Source organism: Phyllostomus hastatus, unplaced genomic scaffold (genome assembly GCF_019186645.2).
Source record: "Phyllostomus hastatus isolate PE091 unplaced genomic scaffold, TTU_PhHast_1.1 phas_scaffold_501, whole genome shotgun sequence".
In the NCBI taxonomy this organism is placed as follows: Eukaryota; Metazoa; Chordata; class Mammalia; order Chiroptera; family Phyllostomidae; genus Phyllostomus; species Phyllostomus hastatus.
In genome coordinates this window covers 27,288,318-27,310,445 of record NW_025334033.1, presented here as the reverse complement: position 1 = coordinate 27,310,445, position 22,128 = coordinate 27,288,318, and the positions used below count along the sequence as shown (strand labels likewise).

The following is a 22,128-nucleotide window of genomic DNA, read 5'->3' as shown; positions in this document are numbered from 1 at the left end:
TCCCTCACATGCCAGAAAATCAGCTCTCCTTGTCTCGCCTGGTGCACCATTTTATTCCTTCCTTATTGTGTGAGATTATAAATGTCACCTACTGAGCTTAGGGAAACATACGAAGATTGTGTTTCAGAGCCCTTGTCAGAAAGCTTTAGAAACATGCCCTTCTGAATCAACCCCAACATCTGGTCAGAATTCTGTCCTTTGTCAGTTCCTTAATCAGGAACTGCCCAAGAATTTCTCTCTCATGTTCTCCTCTCCAGATACTACTAGTTAAGGTAATTTCCCTCACTTTTCTGGTCTGACAACTGAGCCTGTGAGCAAAGGACCTTCCTAAAGGTTGAGGGTGCATTATTGGATACGTGATGATGACTGTGAAATCTTCTTTCCCAGGAAATGCTTCCAATGTACAGAATTACCCCTTTGTGACCTATTCTGGACATAACTTTCTCTTTTCCTGTTCCTCTAAATGGAGTATGTAGTAGTCAGAGGTTAAGTGGGAATACTTCAACTTGTAAATAAAATAAAAATCTCTGCCTAGAGATAAGGGACTTGGCCTACATAGGTAGAATTTTGCTTGTGATTCAAAGATAATGATCAGCTCTGTTTTCTGGGCTAGTGTATACAAGTCACAAACCACAAGGGACAGAGTGACAAAGACTCCCCTTAGTCAGAAGTAGGTTCAAGGCCTCGCTTTGCTTCCGCATGGCTGTATGACATGGGCCAGTGAGGTCCCTTCTTGGGCCTTGCTTTCCTCGGCCACAGGACAGCAGGTCGGGCTGGGTGGGCTAACGACCTCCCAGTGCTAATACCTTATGGTTCCAGGCGGACACTAACAACTGCCCTTCCTGACTTTACATTGCAGGGACAGTGTTTGAGGGCAGATACAGAGGATCAGAAGAAACCACGCAGGAACTTGAGTCTGACTTCCCAAAGTAACCCTCCACTTGTAACTGTCAGAGGTGGCACTGGGAGTAATTAGCCATCTTCTTAGACCGGCAGAGGTCTAAGCTGGCGCTTGCAGACCGGGCAGTGCAGTCAGACATGTAGTAGGGCGCTTCGGTAGAACATCCCAGCCTGGCCAGGGGAGCTGGAGGGGCCTCCAGGCGGAGGCCCATGTCTAGGCTTGGCCTGTCCAGATCAAAGCCCAAATGCAGCTTTGCCACTGCCTCTCCTGCACGGCTCGCCCGGAGCTGCTACCCTCGGGAGAGGAGCGAGAATCCATGACGGTCCAAGGCAAATCTGTTCATTTGGAGGCTGATTATAGAAACTTGGCCAGAATTCTCCCCTCCCTCTCACTCCCAAAAGTTGCAGGGAGCAAACAGGGCTGTCACCAAGGAGCAGTGAGGAGGCAGCCCCAGAGGAGGGGAGCCCCAGACCTCATGCCCCGGGGCACCTGCAATCACAAGGGCCTCTACACCAAACTGACGTGGGCCTCGGACATGCTGTGGGAAAGGTGTATGGGTGAGCCTGTTTGCCAGTGTGGACCTTGAGCAACTCAGACTCGACTATTTGTACGCTCTGCCACTGAGGCATGTCTGTCACGAGGTGTGGTTTGCTCAGGGTTTTCCCTGGAAGTTGTCAGGAACTTCAGAGTTGGAAGATTTCACCAGGAGGAAAGTAAAGTAAGGAAACCCTCTGGGAGAGAAAGTTCATGGACTTGGAGAGGAGGACCTGAGGTTTAACCAGACTGGAACATCGGGGACTGAACAGTTTAACTTGACCCTGCTTTGCCCTCAGCTGTGCTTACAGCAGAGTACAGGACCCGGTTTCTGGGCTCAAGAGGGGCACAGACTGACTGTGGCTTCACCCCAGGGCAGGGTTCTTCTGCCCATGCACTACTGGCATGGAGGGCTGGGTAATTCTGGTTGTGGGGGACTCTCCTGGGCACTGGAGCATTAGCAGCACCCTTGGCTCCTGCCCACCAGATGCCCATAGCATCCCCCCCTTATTGTAGCCAAAAATGTCTCCAGACACGGCCCAGTGTCTCCGGGGAAGGAACGCCAAAACTGCCCCTGATGGAGAACGACTGCCCCAGGGACTGTGCACGGTTTTCCTAGGCCCGGGCTGCTGTTTCCCACTTAGATCACTGGATTCTAGAGTTCTCCATCACATGCCCCGGTCTTTACTCTATCACAGTGTGACATTCTCAATCTGGTGATGGCTACCCCGGAACAGTAAGGTTGGGGTTACCAGGACAGAACAATCAAACCCAAGAGAAACTCTGATCTCCATATTTTTTTAGAAGTTGAGTATTTTTTTATATACTTCAGTATGTCCAAGGCTAGGAGTAGCGGGTGACAGAGAATTATCCACCCTTAAGATCACACATCTCTTTATCAGAGGTCCACACATCTCCCAGGTAGCACCTTTCTTCAGAACCCCTTCATTGTTCTTCTCCTTCCCTTTTGTATAGGTTTTTCCTCTCGTAAATGTTGCTTTTTGTTGTCTTTGGTGAAAATACCCACTCTTTATGGAGAGGTAGAAGTCATACCAGGCACTTTTTTCAGCTCTTAAAAGGTGCCCCTTCTAAGTGGCAGAGACAGAAACTTGAGCTGAACGGTGGAAATAAGACTCCTTATTTCCTTAAGGTGGGAACCCAGAGGGAGGGAACACATCCTGGAACCACTGTGGGTCTCACGGGAAGTCAGCGCCCACCGTGAGGAAGGTGAAGGACTACGGAGGCAGATGGACAGTCCAGGGGCCCGATTCTTGGTTCCTTTAAAATGACTTCTTAGCCACGGACACCAGCCTAGGTCCAGATGGTGATGGGCAATCCCACGAGGGCCCATCAGACCTAAACATGAATGTTGTCTAGCCCTATTTTCAACATGTCAGGGACCAGAGGAAGCCAAAAAGTTTCTATAATCATGTCTTTAGTGGGCCTGCTCTGAGCAGCTGCATGCCCCCCGCCAGAGAGCTGGAGCCAGCTGTGGCACACTTAGCCAAGGGTCGGGCGGGGTGCGGGGTAGGGCTGTCACCCACCGCCAATCTGTGGAGTAGCATGATTAGAATCCGCTTGACCCTAGGGAACTGGGCAGTTTCACAAAACCTTTAAAAAAGAGACAGAGAGAGAAAAAAATCCTACAAAGCTAAGATGGCTAATTATCTAATATTTTTTTTACCAGAATGTATGCTTTGTGGTTATTGACCTTGTGTTTCTAAAAGTTCCTATTTGTAAATAAAGTCTATGAGATGGGAAAGTATCAATTCTTCCAAAGGACCCAAACGAACCCCCACCCTGGATGTGCCTACCTTCCAACCCCCCCTGGATGCAGGGGGCTGAGTAGTCAGGAGGAATCGTCAAACGTGCTAAGCAGGCAAACCCCAGTCCCTTCATCTAGAGCAGTGTAGCACACTGCGTGTTTTCTGAGCACACCCCAAGTCAGGCACTGTGGGGCGCAGGGAGCCCCACCGTGTGTGTTGTCTTGCTCCTAACAACAAACCTCCGGCAGAGAGCAGACCACGTGCAGAAAAGACAGTGGGCAGAGGTGTGGGGCGGACAGCTGGACGGCGTGCACGTGTACACCCGTGCACACAGCACAGGGCCTCTCTCAGCATGGCAGCTTGGCTGCTGCCGCGCGTGTGTGCCCTTGACTTTGCCCACGCTATCCCCTTTGGGATGCCCCTGACCTCTTCCACCTGGGAAATTCTCTCAACACCCAGTTCCAATCATGTCCTCCCAGAAGTCTTCTCCGTTTCCCTGAAGGTGCCTTACAGCCTCCTCTTTCAGTGCAGCCGCAATAATGTGTTCGCCTCTGTGAGTCTTAGCGCACCACCGGGTGCTGATTTATTACCACACAGAAAAAGAAAAAGATGTCTGTGCCTTCCACTCACTACAAGCCCCTTAAGGAAGGGACAACTGTGTTGGCATCATGCCCAGTGCTCACGACAAGTCTGAAAGAATGTGACCCATCCGCCTCCCTGCCTCTCCCCTCACGGGTGTCTTCTCTGCAGAACGATTTGAACATAAGCCTGGCAGATTGTTAAATATTAGTTCTATCTTATCTTGTTTCATTATCAATTTGCCAATAACATTAAATCAATTCATTTAAGAAGAATTAAAGATCAGAACTTAGCTGCCAAGTTTTGAAAGCCTGACAGGGAGCTGCCTACAGGTGCTATCAGGCTTTCCGTGCTCCGGCCTGACGGGGATCAAGGCCCAGTCCCACCCCGGTCACTCCTTCAGCACTGGCAGCCCCGCCGCCCAGGTTGCTGGCTGTGTCACCTGCCCCTCGGGTGCCCCTTGGGGTGGTGTGGCTCTCTCTTCTGGGCTGCAGGCCTGCAACCTGGAGGGCAAAGCCCTTGGTCCCCATCATGGCTGCAGAAAACCGGTTCCCTCATGTAATCTGGTGGCAACCCTTGTTGGCAGATTTGTAAAAATTACTTCCTTCTTCAGTTATTTCCTTACAGTGCTAATAAGGAAAGGTCCCCAGTTAAGTATGTCCTCCAAATGCAGGAACGTTCTGTGGTGACTGGAGGCATCTTCCTTCACCCAAAGGGGGGAGCGAGCACGTGGGTTACTTGAGTCTATGACTTGTGTGCAGCATAGTAACAAGAGTTTTACCATTTGAAACTGGATTACCAAAACTCTGCCTGCCTCTTTCTAGTTTCACTATGTAACACGTCACCTACCAAAACAGTCCATACTTTAAAATAATACTTTGAAAAGTATTATTACAAAAGTAATACTTTGAAAAGGTTGTATTCCTCTTTATTCAAAATTCTGTTTGAACAAACAGAATTGCAAAGAGACCTAGAAAATGCTAGACTTGTTCCAGGAACCTCAAGCTGTGTCAATGAGGTGCTTGTTCCTCCGGCTGGACTTTTCTGTCTGCACTTGAGGCTTCAGAAGACCTCAAAAGCAGTTAAGCCGCATCCTTCAGTCCAGCAAGACGCCAGTGGAAGATGCAGCTCCTGAGCCAGCCAGACCAGGTAGCAATGCCCCTGTGGCAAGCAGCTTGCCGATCTCCTCCAGGGGTCTGCGCTTTCCTGGGCGAGGCATGTGACAGCCAAGCCCCTCCGTGTCTATGTGGTTTCCTTCTGTGTGTCGTACTGCCCTATCTCTGCTCGCCCCAACTTGTACCAGAGCTCCTTACGGTGAGCGGATGCTCCCCCACGTCTGTACGGCGGGCACCCTTCTACCAGCCAGCTCAGGAGTCCCTCTGCCACTTCCTCATCCAGTGGCTCTTGGGGGCCACCTCTGTCAACCAGCCTGTCTCTGTTTCTCCCATCTGTCCTGTTGATTTTTACTGGGAACTGCTCATCTTATTTGCTGTTCAGAAACAAACCATTTCTTTGTTTAATCTGCAGATGAATGTCTCTAGCTCTGTCTCTCCCGCGCCATCTCTGACGCCAGTTCCTGATAGCATCCCAGAGGCTCTGCTGTGACACAGGCCTTGGTTTGCCTCTCTGGGCCTTACTGCTCCAGTTGCCCCTACCAGCTCTCCCTCCGCCCCCTCAAGTCTCCTTGGCTGTTCTACTTTAGTTAGCAGATGCTTTGGTAGCCGCTTCCCACAGGACCCCAGCCCTGTGGGCTTCGTCCGGCTCTGCAAAGCAGCCCTGCTTCCTTGATGGTTGGCGCCACCTCAACTGGCAGGGGTTGGCATCCCAACATCTCCCTGCCCTGGGCTTCCTGCGGGGGAGAATTCCTCGTCTGTAGCGGGTTATTCTCTTTGCTTGCTCAGTCAGGTTGCTTTGTTTTTGCTGCAGCAAAGTCTTAGCTGAAAGCATCTGTCCCAGTCTCTAGGGCTTTCCTTGTCTTCACAGTTGCTCCATCTCCTTCACTGTCTCCAAGGAGAGGCGACTTAGGCCCTGGAGCAAGAAGCCCAGGCTAAAGCTCTACCCCTGGGTAAAATGAGGCTGTTATTTATAGGGCCTAATACAGCCAAAGGCATGGCTCAGTGAACCAGGAAACCAGAGTCTCCCTCCAGACAAGACCCCAAGCTGGGCTCTTGAGGAAAGTCCCACCCCTGGAGGCCCTGCTTCTGCAGACATTGCCCAGCTCCCTCAGACCAGGCACGGAGCCCCTCCTCCAGCCCCGGAGCTGGCTGCTCAGCGGTCTGGGGCCTTGTGGCTCGCAAGAAGTCTGAGCCAGCTGTGAAAGTAACGACTTCAGAAATTGTCCAGTTTGGTCGGCTTAGCCAAGTGGTCGGGCTTACTAGTGAGTCTTCTGTGGTGAGAACTAGTTTGGTACCACAAGCATCTGGAGTTTTAGGAAGAACAAATGTGTATTTCATCAAAATGCTTAGAAAGGAAGCCATGACTAGTTGGGGGTTTTCTGGGTTGTTGTTGTTTTTAAGATTCCAGAGGCCCTGGTCGCCTCTAGGTACCTTAAAAAGAAAAAAAAAAATTACCGTGTGCAGAGGCCACAGCCATGCAGGGAACAGAGCGTGTGCTGTGCAAACACTTGACATTCTTCCCAGGGAAACTCACGCCCTGAGTGTCTCCCCAGGCCACAGACTGATGCTCGTGTTCAGGTTACAAGAGAAGGCCTGGTGAGCGGTCAGGCCAGGGGAGCCACTCTCTGCCACCTGGGAGGCCGAGGGCTACTGGTGATGTCTGACAAGAGCCCAGAGAACAGGTCACCCTGTCCTTTGTGGACAGCTCCCCTCCATACCGGCTCTGTTCACCCTTACAACAGCCCAGGAGAAGCCAACCAGAGAGGCTGCAGACTCGATATGCGACTGTGGAAGACAACAGTAGGGAAAGGACACAGGGCTGATGGCCCCAAGGGAATCAGCCAGACTCTGGCCCCACGATGGAAGGGGTGAGCAACACCTCCCCCTGCAGTCTCGGGCCTGTTCCCTAGGTTGTCCAGTGGCCCAAGGGCAAGTTCCTGGCCCCCTGCTGGCATCTCATACTTGATCAGGGCTCACTCAGGGTGTCGGTTGCCACAGTGGGCTCTGAGGACACAGGCTTTGCTTAGTGTCAGGCTGGGTGGCCACCCCATTTATCCGCAACAATCACTTGTGAGAGAAGCCACAGTCCTGGTTCCACACGGCACAGAAGGGAGGCTGGCACAGAGCAGGAGTTTCTTCAGTTTATCCAGTGGTGCCAGAGCAAAAATAGAACCAAACCATGATAAGACTGGATGGGACAGTGCAGAAATCTGGTGACAGGTTCCAACTAAGCTCTGCCTGCCCCAGCCAGCCAGAACATGGCAGGTCCCTCACTGAGGAAGAGGGGTAGGAACCAGAGAGGAAGGTAACAGTCTGCCCAAGTAGACTCTGATTCTTATCCTTTCTCACCTTCCACTTTGGCCACTTTGTATCAAAAGCTGGAGTCTTGGCCAAGCCAAGAGACTGCTGTGATTAAGGAACATCAGAGGAGGGAATCACTGTGTGAATCCCCTAGGTGGACAGTTCCCTCTACCTCATCTGCATAAGCCCAGTACCTCCCAACAAAATGTACAGCTTCGATGTGTTCGTCAAACCTACCACAGTTTCACTTAATTTCCAATCTTTTCCTCTCCTTTTGAAGTGCAAGACCCTACCTACGCAGGACTGAGTCTGGGTATGTGGCCAGCTGGCCGTGCATGTGCAGCTGGTGATCGCTGTGATTCCCCGTGTGATCGACCCTGTGATACTTCCAGCCCACCCTCTGTGCTTCTCTGTGCTGTTGCTCTGGCTCCTGGCGCCTTCTCACTGTGAGCCTTGCTGTCAGATCACTCTCTGATTCACAGAGGAACTGCCAATCAAATGCTCCCCTAATGAAAGACCTAATCACTCTATATAGCATGTGTACAAAGAGCCTAAGATCTTCTGTTGGCCATGGTGGAAAGCCATTGCCTAAAGACATGCCTGAGCCCAATGTGGAGGTTGGGTGGCTGGCTACGTGACCCTGGGGATGGGCCCCTGGTTGTTTTGGACTGCTAGGACTGTGCAGTGGAACTTGGAGGGCAACCCTGATAAAGAGGCAACTTAATGGGCTTTAAGCCCAACAAGCAGTGATGGAGTAAGTTCTTAGTCTGTAACCCTGGTTTCTCCAAGTGTGGTGCATGGACCACACACATCAGCATCGGCCAGAGGTGTTTGGTTAAAATGCAGATTCCTGAGTGCCACCCCAGACTGACTTACTCTATGAGGGCGGGACTCAATAGAAGTCTACATTTTAAACAAGCTCTTCAGATGGTCCTGGTGCAAATTTGAGAAGCCCTGCTGGAGAATGACCACACTTTGCAAACGGTCCCCTCTAAGTACTCCAGCCAGTCCTGCTAAGGCAAAGACCAGAACCTGAGACCATATGTGGAGAAATTACACCTTCTGGCGGATTATCATGCAGCTGTCATTTGACTTTACACCCAGGTATCATCCTTTCGGTGGCCCTGGCTAGTGCTCTTGGCATCTGCATCATCCTGGCAGTATCCATTTGGCTTTTCCGAAGGAAGAGGAGGTAAGCTGGTTTTGCTTTGGAATGGGAGTGGGTGGCATATGCGCCCATGAGGAAAAATCTGTCTGGGAAGGCAGCCTGCACAATGAAGAGCCCCTGTCACCTGTACCAACACTTATCCTAGGAGACATGGTTCCTTTGCACGAGACGCTGGTCATTCAAGGGTCATTGTGCTTAGAGCCGAGGTGAGTCTGCCAGCCTTACTGCCACTGCTAAAGCCTTGGACAAGATTTTTGCTTTGGCGGGAGATCCCATTTGCCTAAATATAAGCAGCAAGGCTGTCTTCCTTCTAAGAGCTGTGCATTTATTGGGGTGACATTGGTTCATTAAATAGGTTTTGAGCGTACAATTCTCTAATGCATCATTGGCATATCACACTGTGTTCACCCCCCTGTAAAGTCTCGTCTGCTTCCATCACTACTTATCCTCTTTGCCCTCTTCTACCTCCCCTGACCTCCCTCCCCTCTGACAACCACCCTCCTGATGTCTGTGTCTGTGAGGTTTTTCTGAATCCCTTCACCGATTTCACCCAGCCCCCCAACCCGTGACACCCCCAACAGCTGTCAGTCTGTTCTCTGTATCTGTGAGTCTGTTTCTATTTTATTTTGTTTGTTAGATGTCACATGTAAATGAAACCATACAGTGCTTGTCCTTCTGTGAATCCAAAAGTGGAAGTGAAGGGAAACTTGATTTATCATTCACATTAGTTATTAATTCCCTTTGCTCATGTTTTTGTTGTCATGTTCATTTTTTTCTAAAACCTAATTTATTTTTCCTGGCGTGAAAAAAAAATTGTCAGGAACCGCACTATGGAGTGCAAGGTTTGACGCAGGGGCAGAAATGAGACCTTCTTCAAAATGCGGGCCTAGTATTATGCAGTGTTAAAGAAGAGCAGTTGGAGAATGAACAGGTTCCATTTTGGTTCATCTTTATCTGCAGCCATTCCCTCTGAAAACCAACAGAACTGGGGAAAGGCCCTCACGAGAGGAATCTGACCCTGAGAACTTGCCTCATTCCACAGCCAAGCCAAGCTGCACTCTCCCTCTCTCCTCTTTGACTAATAAGACTCTTGTGTTCTTCTTGTTCTAGTAGCAAAACAGGTGACAGCAGTAAGGGAGTCATTTACAAACCAGCCATCAAGAAGGAGACTGAGGTCCAAGCCTGAGGCCCCAGCGCTCCAGGCCCATCTAAGGGAAGGACTTTGCTTTGGATGGTACACACTGTGTCCCCCTGGACACTTGAAATACCTGAGGGTTCTATGGAGCTCACCCCGAAGACAGGCCAGACCCCTGAGGGGCCCCTAGCTGGGCACCCCGCTATCCGGATGCTACGGCCCCTCTCAGTGTGATCGTGGATGGGAAGAGCTCACCAAAGACGCAGGACTCTGAGCTTCTGCTCCATCTGCATGAGACCAGTGAGAGGTCTGGGTTCTGGGGACACAAACCATGTTGCCTGGCGGGGCTGTTGTTAACTGAAAACTACTTTTATTCAGGGGCTGACTCAAGTGGTGTTTCAAATGTCCTGGAAATTCCATTCCTTGTCTCAGCCTTCAAACCAGAATGTACGCCCTCTGCTTAGGCTCTGCTTCTGATACTCAACTGTGTTTTCTCAGGGAAGGTGTTGCTGTCTCGCTCTCATTTCCTTCTGCTGTGACAAAACCTTTAGTCTGACCTGGCAACCTGGGGCGTTGTGGGGGGTGGGGGTGGGAAGCATTAATATAGGAGGGGTCAGGGTGTCTGAGACAAAAACAAAACAAGAGGTATTCTTTCAAAGACAGTAGAGGCGTTTTCACAGTCGTGTCCTTTAGATCAGACAGACCTGAGAGAGAGAATGGGAAGACACGTAAGACCTGAAAACTCTCAGGAGCTGTGAGTGTGAGAAGCACAAGTATTAGGCCCAAGCCCAACCTCTTACCGGTAGGGTGGTTACATTTCATACCCTACAGATTTTTATAAATAATTAGGCTACTCCTTGAAAATGTGCTGTTGCTTACTCTCTCCTAGAGCAGATACGAGTACTGAGAATCTAGAGAAAATAGGCAGATTCAAAATGACTAAAGAGCTTTGTCTCTTGTGCCCAAATTTCATTTCTGCCACCTTTGTGGGGTCCCTACTGTCAACCCAGAAATGGGACTTACCTACTTCTCTGACCTTGAGGATGTTGAACCATGGCTTGCTTAAAATATATTTTTAAGGCATAACAGCAGGAAGTTATCTGTGCTGGGGCTGGCAGCGTGGTATTCAGGGACCAAACTAAGGGAATGTTACATAGATTCCTCGTGGTCTCCCCCTGAAGTCCCAAAGGCAGCTTCTGAGAAGCCCAAACTCCTTCACTCCCCTCCCACTGATGCAAGAGCCCGTGGAGACCTGTTAGTTCCATGACCGAGGAGGAGCCCCCACCGCCCACCTCCCGCAGTCAGCACCTCACAGAGAACTTCTGGTTCACAGTCCCACACTGGCTGGCAGCAATGAATGTCCTCTTGAAGCACCGGTTTCTTTTCCTTTGTCCTCATTTCCTTCTGTTCCTCCCTCTGACTCTGAGAGGTCTTTCTCTACTGTCACAACCTTTCGTAGCGACGCAAGCCCCATGTCTCTATAGCTTGTTTGCGAGGCAGATTACACATGACCTGGAGACTCGAAAATGTGGGTGTTCACGAAACCTCTGGCAGCGCTGGGGCCTGAGGCGGCATTCTCCTCCTGCTTTTAGCACCCCGGATGCTGATCGAATGACAGCAGGGACAACCCCCATGACCGAGCAGTGTGAATCAGGGAATGCTTTCTCGGCCTTGGCCCAAAGTTGCCAGTCAGAAACCAACACCAATGGCTCCAGAGCCAAGGGACTAGCTCAGAAAGCTCTCTACACCTTTTATGGACAAATTTAGTGAGGGAACAGACAGATCACTGTACCTGGCACAATGGCTTTCATAAAAAGAAAGACATGCCGGCCAGGGACAACAGTGGCATTTCTCTTGTCCTCCTCCCCCGCTGCCACAGCCCAGTCCCCTGTTCCTTGCCCCTCACGGCTGAGACAAAGCAAAGGCAAGGGAGCGAACACAAGGCTCCCAGAATCGGTAGGTGACTTCCCTGCTAACCCTGAAGGGACTCCTGGGGCTCCACCTTAGGAACTGGGCAACCTTTCCTCAAGTTTCATCATCCCACCCACACCAGTCGCCACGAACGAACGGGAACCAGTACCTTGGTGAGGGACACAGGACGCCCCAGCTCATCTGCCTCTCACTAACGCGGGTCTTGAGTCTCTCTGCTTTGTTTCTTTAGTATCGTCTGGTGAAAACCACACAAACCGATACCTGTTTTCTTAACAGACGTTCTAGAGTTCTGCTGCATTGACTTTCATCCCACTCCAAGTTCGGACCTTAAACTCTTCCCACCTGCAATGAGCCCTCTGAGGGCCTCTCCTGGCCGGCCCCTGGGGGCACAGGTTCTGCAGCAACCCTCTGTCCCTGTGCCCCCACGGACCACAGGCCGCTGTGAGGAAGGTCCATTCAGCACTTCTGTGTGTACTGTACAAATGATTGTAATGACGACGTTCACTGTAAACATGAGAAATTATAAATAAAAAGTTGTTCACATGAGTCTGGGTTTTCTGGAGGTGAGGTTAAAGCACTACTATTGGCAAAGCACTTTGAAGTTTCCTATCTATGGTGACAAGTAACCAATCAGAATGAGTAATCATGTCATTTGCATCCAGGTCGTAGAACCTGGCTCCAAAGGAAAACACAGCGAGGTACTAGTCACTGTACTGAGCACGGAGGCCTGCAGCTGTGCTGCCCCACGGTCGCACAGAGCATACTCAGGGGAGCTGGGAAGTCCAGGGTGGTTAGGGAAAGAGCCTGGGGAAAAAGTCAGATTTCAACAGATGCGTGGAAAAGACGGAGACATTCTTAACCACGGTGCCATGAGTATAGGAACCGCGTCTTAGGTCTCTTTACTGGGTTTTGTACCTGGCAGGCTGGTAGCCTTCCTTGGTTGCCTGACTGTTACCTTATTTTGTATCCTTTTTGCAAAATATGCTATCACCCTGCATATGATCTTTTTTGTCTAATTCCAGATTTCACATTCTGGTTTGCTAAAGGAGGCAGTCCTCAGAAGGTTACAAATAGGCCTGTCAACGTTTGTTTGAGTTATCTAGAGAAGCTTCCAGCTTTCACTTCAGTGGCCCTAGGACTGAGACAGGGGCAAAAGACATCATCTCCCTTCTCTCTCCACAGGCTTTCACCCCATTCCCTGAACTCAAGATTCACCTGCAGGGGTTCTCAGGAAGGGTGGTGGCCAGGGCCAAGGGCTGGCGGAGGAGTCTCCAGTCCTCCTTCAGTTTGGCCATTACCTCCTCACTGAAATCCAGCTAGGAGGACAAGCTAGAGCTCACAGTCCAGCAGAAGTACTATAAAATATAATGCAAAACATGTGACATTTCAAAGTTCTACAGCCCCACCAAAGTAAAAGAAACCAGTGACATTAATTTTAATATATTTTATATAACCCAATAGATCCCAAATACTGTAATTTCAATACATAATGAATATTTTAATATGATATTTTCATTCATTTTTTTCATAGTAAGTTTGAAATCTGGTGTGTATTTTACACTTCTAGCTCATCTCAATTCAGTTGCTAAATTTTCATTGAAAGTATTTGATCTATATTTAGACTTTATAAAATTTATACTCGAAAAAGCAGATTCACATACTTGCTTCCAAGACACTTATTCCAAGTAATTGAATCAATCAGCTTTTAAATTTAAATGTATTAAAATGAAATAAATTGAGTTTCTCAGTTTCACAAACCACCCTCCAAGTGCTCAGTAGCCACATGTGCCAGGACCAGCACAGCCACTGTGTAGGTATGAAAAACTGTCCTTTTCCTTTGGCATACCCTATGAGCTGGTTAAACCTAGAGGACTTTCACACAAAAACAAACCCTGGCAGAAAGCTCTGGGGAGGGTGTGGGGTAGGGGATGGAGAATGGGAGGTAGAGGACAGGGGTATCAAGGAAGGCAGATATGGAGGGTGGTAGAAAACAGGGATAATGGAAAATCAGGCAAGGCTGGCTGGTGTGGCTCAGTGGATTGAGAGCCAGCCTGTGAATCTAAAGGTCACTGGTTCGACTCCCAGTCAGGGCACATGCCTGGCTGGGGGTGCATAGAGGCAACCACACACTGATGTTTCTCTCCCTCCCTTCCCATTTCTCTAAAAAACAGCATTTAAAAAAAAATCAGGCAAGTGACTCAAGCTTGGGGCATCCCAGGACCTTGTTAGGACCTCAGGCTGTGGACACAAGGGCAAAGGGTTAACTGCAGGGTCTAGGCAGGGAGGCATGGGCGGGGTTACCTGAGGTAGGTCCCTGGCCAAGTGCTAGCTGCAACCCCACCCGACCCCCATCTCTTCAGAGCTCTAAACTTCCTGCACTTGACCACCTGGTATCTTCACTCTTCTGGAGCCAGGCAGCCCCAAAGGGGCGAGCACCTGAAACCTCAATCTCTTGAATTGTTAGCTGTGCCCCTATTAGAATAAGCTGTCTTCCTGTCTTCCTTCCTTCCTTCCTTCCTTCCTTCCTTCCTTCCTTCCTTCCTTCCTTCCTTTGAGGTGTGGGAAAAAGTCTTGAGACCCAGTTACAAGAGGAACTAGACCTCTGGGGCCAACTGTGGGGAAGAGGAGGTGTCACCTGTGCAGTGGGCACCATTCGGGCCTCATCATCCATGTCCACACTGGAAATGGCCTGACACGGATGCATGGCCAGGGATGCATGGCCAGGGAGTGGAGGCAAGGTGTGACACTGCCACAGAGGAGGAAGCCCGGGCCTCACCCATGCCCTCTCATTACAGAATGACTGTGAGGAGATAAGGGCTCGTGGTGGTACGGAATTATTCACCACAGAAACTTACTGTAACCAGGCTATCGTAATGACTGCAGGTCAACCAGGGAGTCAGTATTGCCTCCTATTTACATACCCTTGACCGTTTCAATGCACCTGCACTCCAACAATCCTGGGAAAGAGGGAACACTGCCCTTATGTTGTAAGTGGGAAACTAGCCAAGGGCTCTGGCTCTGGGCTAAGTCAAGGTCACACAGCTCCTACAGTGCCAGGATCTTCAGTGACAATGTGGGATCCACCTTCCACAGCTCCAGTGACATGGAAACATGTTCTTACAACAGAATTTACTATATTTATCTCAATCACGCTGTAACCTCATAAAACCCCTCAGGTTAAAGGCACCAAAGTCATCTGTGCCAATGATTTCTGGAAATCAACAACAACCCCCTGCCTCCAATCTGACTGGCAACACTAAACCCTGGCCTCTGTTCAGGAAAGTGTGACCAAAGAGGGACAACTGCAAGTAAGCAAAGGAGTCAGCTCAGCTCCTGGGATGTTACTCTCGCCTCCTAATTTGGCAGAACAATTTCCCAAGGGCATGTTCAAACTCTTTTCCTAAGGCTGAACTGGAGAGAAGGAATAAACACACCCACACGCAATTCCATCCGTATAAAATTCTAAAATACGCCAACTAAACTACAGTGACAGAAAGCAGATCAGTGGTTGCCAGGGATGAGGTCGGGGAGGGTGGGGGATGAAGGGACTGCAAAGGGGTACCAGAAATTGTTGAAGTGATGGATGTGCTCATTATCTTGATTGTGGTGATGTTTTCTCCACATATGTCAAAACTGTTCAAATTTTACACTTCAAATATGTGCCATTTATCTTACATCAATGATACCTCAATGAAGCTGCCCTAAAAAGGAGGTACACAGTGACACCTCCCCCACACAGCCAAATGATGCCCTGCCCTACGCCGGCACTTCCTTGCAGAGCTTGTCCTCCTGATGCACGCAGGAGGAGAAGCCTGTGGGGGTGAGCCCAGGGGGACACCAGCTTTATCCACCTGACTGGATATGGCCTCTCTGTACGCTAAGTCAAAGTCATTATTTCTGCCTGAGTTCACTCATTTCAAATATTAACTTTTAATTACCTGCAATGAAGACAACAAACATAGGGCCTATGGGTTCAAGGGCAGACTGAGACTCCTACAGCAGCTCCGTGCCAGTGATGACAGAGTCAACTGGCTTCTGCGGAAGGAGCAGAGACTCCCCTGGTGAGGCAGGTAACATAACCAGTCAGTCCATCGGCTGAAACTAGTGTCCCAAGCTACCTAGACAACCAACAGCAGCTCTCATGCATCTTAGTTTCTCTCCTTCCCAACTATCCAACACATAACCATCTGAAAATCTCTCCTGAATATGGTACATCCTCTCTGTGGAGAACACACATGGCCAGGAACTTACTCCCTGCCACTAGACACTGGGTGAATTGGGCAAAAATCTCCTATGATACTGTGATATACTAAGAAATACATATTTGGCCCCCAGTTTCTGGCACAGAGTTCCTAAATATTGTTCATAGTAAGCCCCTCTACCACACCTAAGTTTATGCAAAAGAGGTGGTGCTGGAGAATGGGGGACTGCTTGCCACAGGAACGAATCATATGATTAGTGGGTTGGTAGTTTCGGCCTCACTCCCTGACCTTCAGGGAGGGAAGAGGAGCTGGGAGTTTAGTTTAATCACCAGTGGCCAATGATTTAGTCAATCAGGCCTACATAATGGAACCTCAGTGAAAACCTTACACTACAGCTTCAGAACGCTTCCAACATGTGAAGGTGCTGAGCCTGGAGAGGGCACAGAAGCTCTGGCCCCCTCCCCAAACCTTGACTTATGTACCTCTTTATCTGGCTGTTCATCTGTATCCTTTGTAACATCCTTTATAATAAACTGGTAAATACAAGTAAATGTGAGCTGTTCTAGCAAATTATCAGACCTAAAGAGGGATCATGGGAACCCACAATTTAAAGCCAGTTAGTCAGAAGCACAAGTGATAACCTTGGACCTGCAATCGGTGTCTGAAGTGGAGGCACTCTTGTGGAATAAAGCCCCTAATTTGTGAGGTCTGCACTAACTTTGGACAGTTAGTGTCAGAACTCACTGAGTTACACTGCAGAACGTCCACAGCTGGTGTCTACAAGAACTGGAGAATTGCTCGGTGTGGAAAAACCCACACATTTGGTGTCAGAAGTATTATGAATAACCCTTTTTTCTCATACCTCCTTATTCAAAAGCAAAGATTTAAGGAACGTCTGTTTGCTAGGCACAGGTTAACTGATGGGGGTGCAACCATGATTTAGATAGAGTTCTAATATTCAAGGATAATTAGTATCACAGTCTCACTTGGGAAGACAGGCGAAACCACTAATTGTAACATACAGAAGAGAAGTATGAGGAGAATACTAGGTGTCCATCAATAGAAAAATGGCTAAACAAACTGTATAGCCATAAGATAGAACCCTACTCAGCAAAAAGTTGCAAAGTATGGCTATATGCAAATACATGGATGACTCGCAGAAAATTATGTTGGGTGACAGAAGTCAGACAGAAAAGAGTACATTTTGTGTTATTCCATTTATATGAAATTCAAAACAAGTGACAGTAATCTATGGTGACAGAAGTTGGAACCAGCAGTCCTCTGTGGAAGGCAGAGAACCACCTGGGAAAAAGGAAATGTTCTATTTCTTGATGGGGGTGGTAGCTACACAGGTGTACACATTTGTCAAAACTCCTCTAATTATACACTTCAGATCTGTACACTTTACTATATATAATTATTCCTTGATTTTAAAACATGCTAGGGAATCACAGTGGAGAAAGCCACTTGCTTTTCTGAGTCTAATCAGAGTAGACTTCACAAAGTCACATATTCCAAATATCCTCAGTCTTTTTAAAGGCTGTAAAGTGTTCTGCTCTCTGAGGCAAAGCTCTATGGATAGACATTTGTTATAGATTCATTACAATTACCTGAAGAATGCACATCTCCTCCACTGGCTTACAAGTTAGGTGCAAAAAACCCTTCATCCCACCCTGGCTGGTGTGGCTCAGTGGATTGAGCGCTGGCCTGCAAACCAAAAGGCTGCCAGTTCAATTCCCTATCAGAGCACATGCCTGGATTGCAGGCTGGGTCCCCAGTATAGGGCGCATGAGAGGCAGCCACACACTGATGTTTCTCCCCCTCTCTTTCTCCCTCCCTTCCCCTCTCTCTAGATAAATTAATTAAATTTAAAAATCCTAAAACAAATCTCTTGGTTCCTAAGGATATTTCATGTAATAACACAGTCAGTATAAACCTGGAGCAGTTTCATTACAAATCAGAATGAACGGGCATCATGTGGTTTTGAGTTTCAGGCCACAACAAATCTCTGTGTGGCCTCTCTAATGGCAAAGGCCAAGTTTGACCTCTTAGCTGCACTGTCTCCTCACCAAGGAGAAGAAAAACCAAAGGACTCTATGGGCTGCTCAGGGTCACTTGGTAGAAACTAAACTGTGCTCTCCTTGTCAATGGACTCCCATCTTTAGCCACAATTATATGATACTTTATAAATTCACTATTTTACAATTAGATTTTTCAAGGTGAGGGTCTGGGATCTTTGAGGATTCTCCTCCACTTAAGCTTTAAGACGTCTCAAGGAACTTCTGTGCACCAAAGTGTTTCTAAACACCAATGTGTTCAGAACAGAGGAATAAAAAGGCCTCATGATTTCACATGAGATAGCAAAGATTTACCTTTGAAAAAGGTCTCAGAGCTGACCAGTCATAAACAACAGAATGTACAGCCAAGTTTTATAAGGGACAAAAACTGTGATGATAACAGATGCTGAAGGATACATTATTCCAAAAACGAGGAAACATGGAAAATTAGTAGTGCCAAACAATCTTTTTATTGTTCACTAAAAAATACCAGTGTGGAAAGAGTCTATTGCATTGTGTAGTGAACGCAAGGTCTGACAGTGAAAGTACATACAACAACAGTGAAACACAGAAAATGGTACATATTGTACATAAAGAGAGTACCCACCTCTCCAAAGTAAAAAGCCACTTATTAAATGAGAAATGTAAACATTGCAATCATAAACAAAGTGCTCTGAGCAAAGCACTCTGAAATTGTTTTGTTGTGACATCTACTCCGTATACCGAGGTTTAGGAATGGTGGGGACCAGGAGAAACTTAGCTAACAAAAAACTAGCTGTCTAAGGAAGTGCTCAAGAGCACTATCAATTCTGTGGATAAGAAGGATACCTGGCACTTCAGAGGAAACCTGACACTCTCAGCAAACACTGGAATGTGTTTGAGAATGAAGACATCAACACTGGGAACAAAAACCATTTCCTATGCAGTCTGCAAATATCATCATTTATTCCTTTCAGCTACATTTTCAATAAGATGCACTGAAAGAGGCTATCCTGACAGGCCAGGATCAAGGTAACAAAACTTCTCTGGGTACTACTACCAATTTGAATGAATTAAAAGTAAATACACATTTACTAGAGAGCAACAAAATCAATCTCTATTATTCACATGGCAACATATTCAAGAGCTACAATGATAATTCACATTCCAAGGTCAACTTTATTACACCTATGTTTCCCTCCAAACTGAGAAAGTCCTGTGTGGACGACAGCATACAACATCACCACCACCTCCTCCTCTCCAAACACTGTCAGGATTCAGAAATCTTAGTGCAGATACCAAATGTTTGAAAATTGTATATATGGTAACAGAAGAAGACTATACTCTCCCTCTGGGCTTTCCCGGCATCAGGCAAAGCAAGGCCAGAAGGCTATTTGCAACAGTACCTAACCTACTACGGCAATGCTCTCATTCTAAGAGAAATCAGGATTATAAAGTTCCTTTATGCACAGGTAATCAAGGGTTATTAAATAACTTACTGAACTGAGACAACAGTCTCACAATCAAAGTTTTCTTCTCACCTGAGAGGTTTTTATAAGTGAGATTTTACAGTATCTCAGCTTCTTTACTTAATACTAAATTATCAATGCAAAGAGGATACCCTCAGAGCTCAAGAATGACTAATATTAATATTCTCAGATTTTTCTATACTATATAGATCAGTAAATATTCTATCAGTTTATCCATTTAAGACATTTGTAAATCAATAGTAATAACCAACTATGTATTTTTCTTATTCTATTCATAAAAAAATACCACGTTTCAATAGGAATAAAGCCCAGTTCAGTGGATAGCTTGTTCCCCTCAAGTCTGCACAGTAAATGGCACTAGTTAGTCTCTATGTCCTTGACATTTCCTGTGACTCTTCAAGTCTAAGGAAAATCTTGTATAAAGGTGGAAAACTGCAAACTCCTGCAGAAGCATTAGTGTAAGTACTGAAGTAGACTTCAAAGGAATGACTTTAATTGCTTATGAGACTACTTACAGCTTTGCTAGAAACCCTACCGCTCTCAAATCGCTAGACTGAGAAATTCCAGTAATTTAAACATGGGAGGGGATTTCACTGGGAAAGGTTCCAACGTAGGTTCTGGGCCCTGGAATGATGATGAGCGGCTAGCCCCAAACACTGGCCACGTTTCCATTTTCACCAAGTTCACGACTCTTCCCCACTAAGGGTTGTCAAGTTCTTCCACCCGTCACGTCATGGGGTGAGCCCTGCTATCGCTGCTCCGACTTCACCTGGATGTTCTACAGCACAGGTGGGACTCACTGAGGTTATTTATCACTTTAATGGATTGGACATTTCCATTTAACACCATCAGGTTCCTAAAGCCCTCAACTGGGAACAATTTCTAGTGAGTAAAGGCACAATTTACTGGCATTTCCCCTTCATAAAGGACATCAAAAGTGTTGTTTAGAAGCTGAACAAACACCTTGGGTATTCCTATAAATGAATGTTGTATCTGCTACCAAAACCCAGGGACATTTACTAGATATACAGACTATATAGATTATGTAAAAGCCTGAATTTGGCAGTTGAAGATGTATTCCCAATTTTACACCTACACCATTCGGGAGAAAGTGCTGGTTAGTATCACAGAAGCAAGTTAAAAGTGTCACCACCACCCTTTTGGTTCGTTTTTGCCATAAACTGCCTCTGGCTCCAGTGAGGCCTGTCGAAGGTTCCATCACTCAGCGGCCTGCAGTGCTGCTCCGAGAGAGAACAGCAGCAGTCACCTCCTCAGCCCAGCAACCTGCACTCAGCTGTGAGGCAGAGCCCACGAAAAAGCCTTAAACTCAGGGAAGACTTACAGAATGGCACTAAAATTCTTGGTTTGATAATACGTTCCCAGGAAGTCAGAAAATAATGGGCTTTTAGTTAAACTGAATCTATGCTCGAAAACAATGAATGCCTCAGAAAGCAAAACCTAGAATGGAAAAACTACAGACTAATTAACAGCTTGTTAATCAACAGTTTACTTTGGCTAAATTATCATAGTAAGTCAGTGCAATTTATTACTGTATTTAGAAGCACAGCCTACCATGTTCTCATAAGACAGAGTAGTGAAGTACACGAAAACAGTTTACAGAGATGCTAGCCCTTCAGCATTCTGTGACTTCAGAACCGAAAAAGACAACGGCTGACCAGGATTTGACATTCAGCACAAGGCGAGTTAGGAGACGGCTGATCTGATTCTATTCACCTGAGGCAGTCTCAGGAGGTTCCTATTTGGACACCGATGGTTCTCAACCTGGCTGCACATCAGAATCATCTAGAAAGCTTTTAAAAACTGCCGAATGAAAAAAAAATACAATAGAATAAAAATAAATAAAAATTTAAAATTTAAAAGAATTGCCAAATGCCCAGACCAATTAAAATGGGAGGATGAAGGCCAGATATCAGTATTCTTTATGCTTCCCCACTGAGTGGTTCTCACACGCAGCCTGGTCACACCACTCCCTTTAGGAGAGTGTTGCATGAAAGCTGTATCTAGATAGTTTTGTTTTTTACTAAATTCCACTGGGAAAAGGGAATTTTATAAAAAGGCACAGCTATGCTTCCTCCAAATACGCAGCTTACTGTTTGAGAGGTGCTGGTTCTCAGCGGTTACGTGGAGCGTGGGTTGAAAAGGAGGAAGTCCCTGTCTTGGCAGAGCAGGCACATTTTCAGGCTTCGGCAGCTGCCTCCAGCCACAGAGAACGCCCAGACGCCCATGAGCACCATGATCACATATGCTGACACCAGACTTATTGCATAGTGAGGACTAATGAAGGTCTGCAAAGGAAAAATAAAGCAGCTTGGGTAATAATGGCTAGCTTATTAAACATGTGGAGCAACCGAAGATGCAGGCAGATGTGAAATACTTTTAATAGCTGGGGTGTGCTTCACCAAACATACGATGTATGTCATGTCTTGAGGAATATCAAAGCCCACAAAGACACACAGGCTAGACTAGTCAACAGACACCAGCCCACAGATCTGTGCTTTCTCGAATTCAAATGGCAGCCCTAGAATGTAACCAGAAACCAGAACCTAATGGAATACCCAACGGACAAAACATGTTATATAACCAGGCCCAATTTATAATCATTTCTGTGTTAACTGGCTCTTACAATTTGGAAGAAAGCCAGACAAGTCCAAGTTACTTTAGGATGAATCCTTAGTACCCAAGGGAACATGAAGGAACAGCATCTCTTTTTCAGCTACACAACTGCTGTGGGTTCCATAAGTTCACCCAAAGAACATGGATGGGATGGGAGGCCGAGAAGACTATGTTACACAATGGGGAAGGACCATAGTGTCTATCCTAACAGTGCTCATACACTAGTAAGGCAGACAGATAATGAATGAAGAAATAAATAAATTATATAATCACCAATTATAATGCATACCAGATCAGAATAATTATAATTGTGATGGCGACAGGATAGGTAACAA

At 47.2% G+C, this 22,128-nt stretch overlaps 2 protein-coding genes across 14 annotated transcripts in view; one reads left to right on the top strand and one right to left on the bottom strand.

Moving 5' to 3' along the window:
* The window catches only part of CA12 (carbonic anhydrase 12), a 52,093-nt gene extending 40,116 nt beyond the window's left edge, over positions 1-11,977 (top strand). The window contains exons 9-12 of one of the 6 annotated variants that reach the window (XM_045822027.1): positions 7,477-7,509; positions 8,301-8,388; positions 8,510-8,570; positions 9,478-11,977. In XM_045822027.1, coding sequence (XP_045677983.1) covers positions 7,477-7,509; positions 8,301-8,388; positions 8,510-8,570; positions 9,478-9,489 — 194 coding nt within the window. In that variant the 3' untranslated portion in view covers positions 9,490-11,977. Of the gene's footprint in view, positions 1-7,476; positions 7,510-8,300; positions 8,389-8,509; positions 8,571-9,474 lie in introns of all 6 variants that reach the window. The other 5 variants (XM_045822028.1, XM_045822026.1, XM_045822025.1 and 2 more) reach the window with 5 other exon arrangements.
* APH1B (aph-1 homolog B, gamma-secretase subunit) overlaps positions 1-22,128 on the bottom strand; it is a 73,972-nt gene that overhangs the window by 26,611 nt on the left and 25,233 nt on the right. For 4 of the 8 annotated variants that reach the window (XM_045822031.1, XM_045822036.1, XM_045822035.1 and 1 more), the window contains one exon: positions 18,138-21,465. In XM_045822031.1, coding sequence (XP_045677987.1) covers positions 21,298-21,465 — 168 coding nt within the window. In that variant the 3' untranslated portion in view covers positions 18,138-21,297. Of the gene's footprint in view, positions 1-4,595; positions 6,327-18,137; positions 21,466-22,128 lie in introns of those variants that run through there. The other 4 variants (XM_045822032.1, XM_045822033.1, XM_045822038.1 and 1 more) reach the window with 4 other exon arrangements.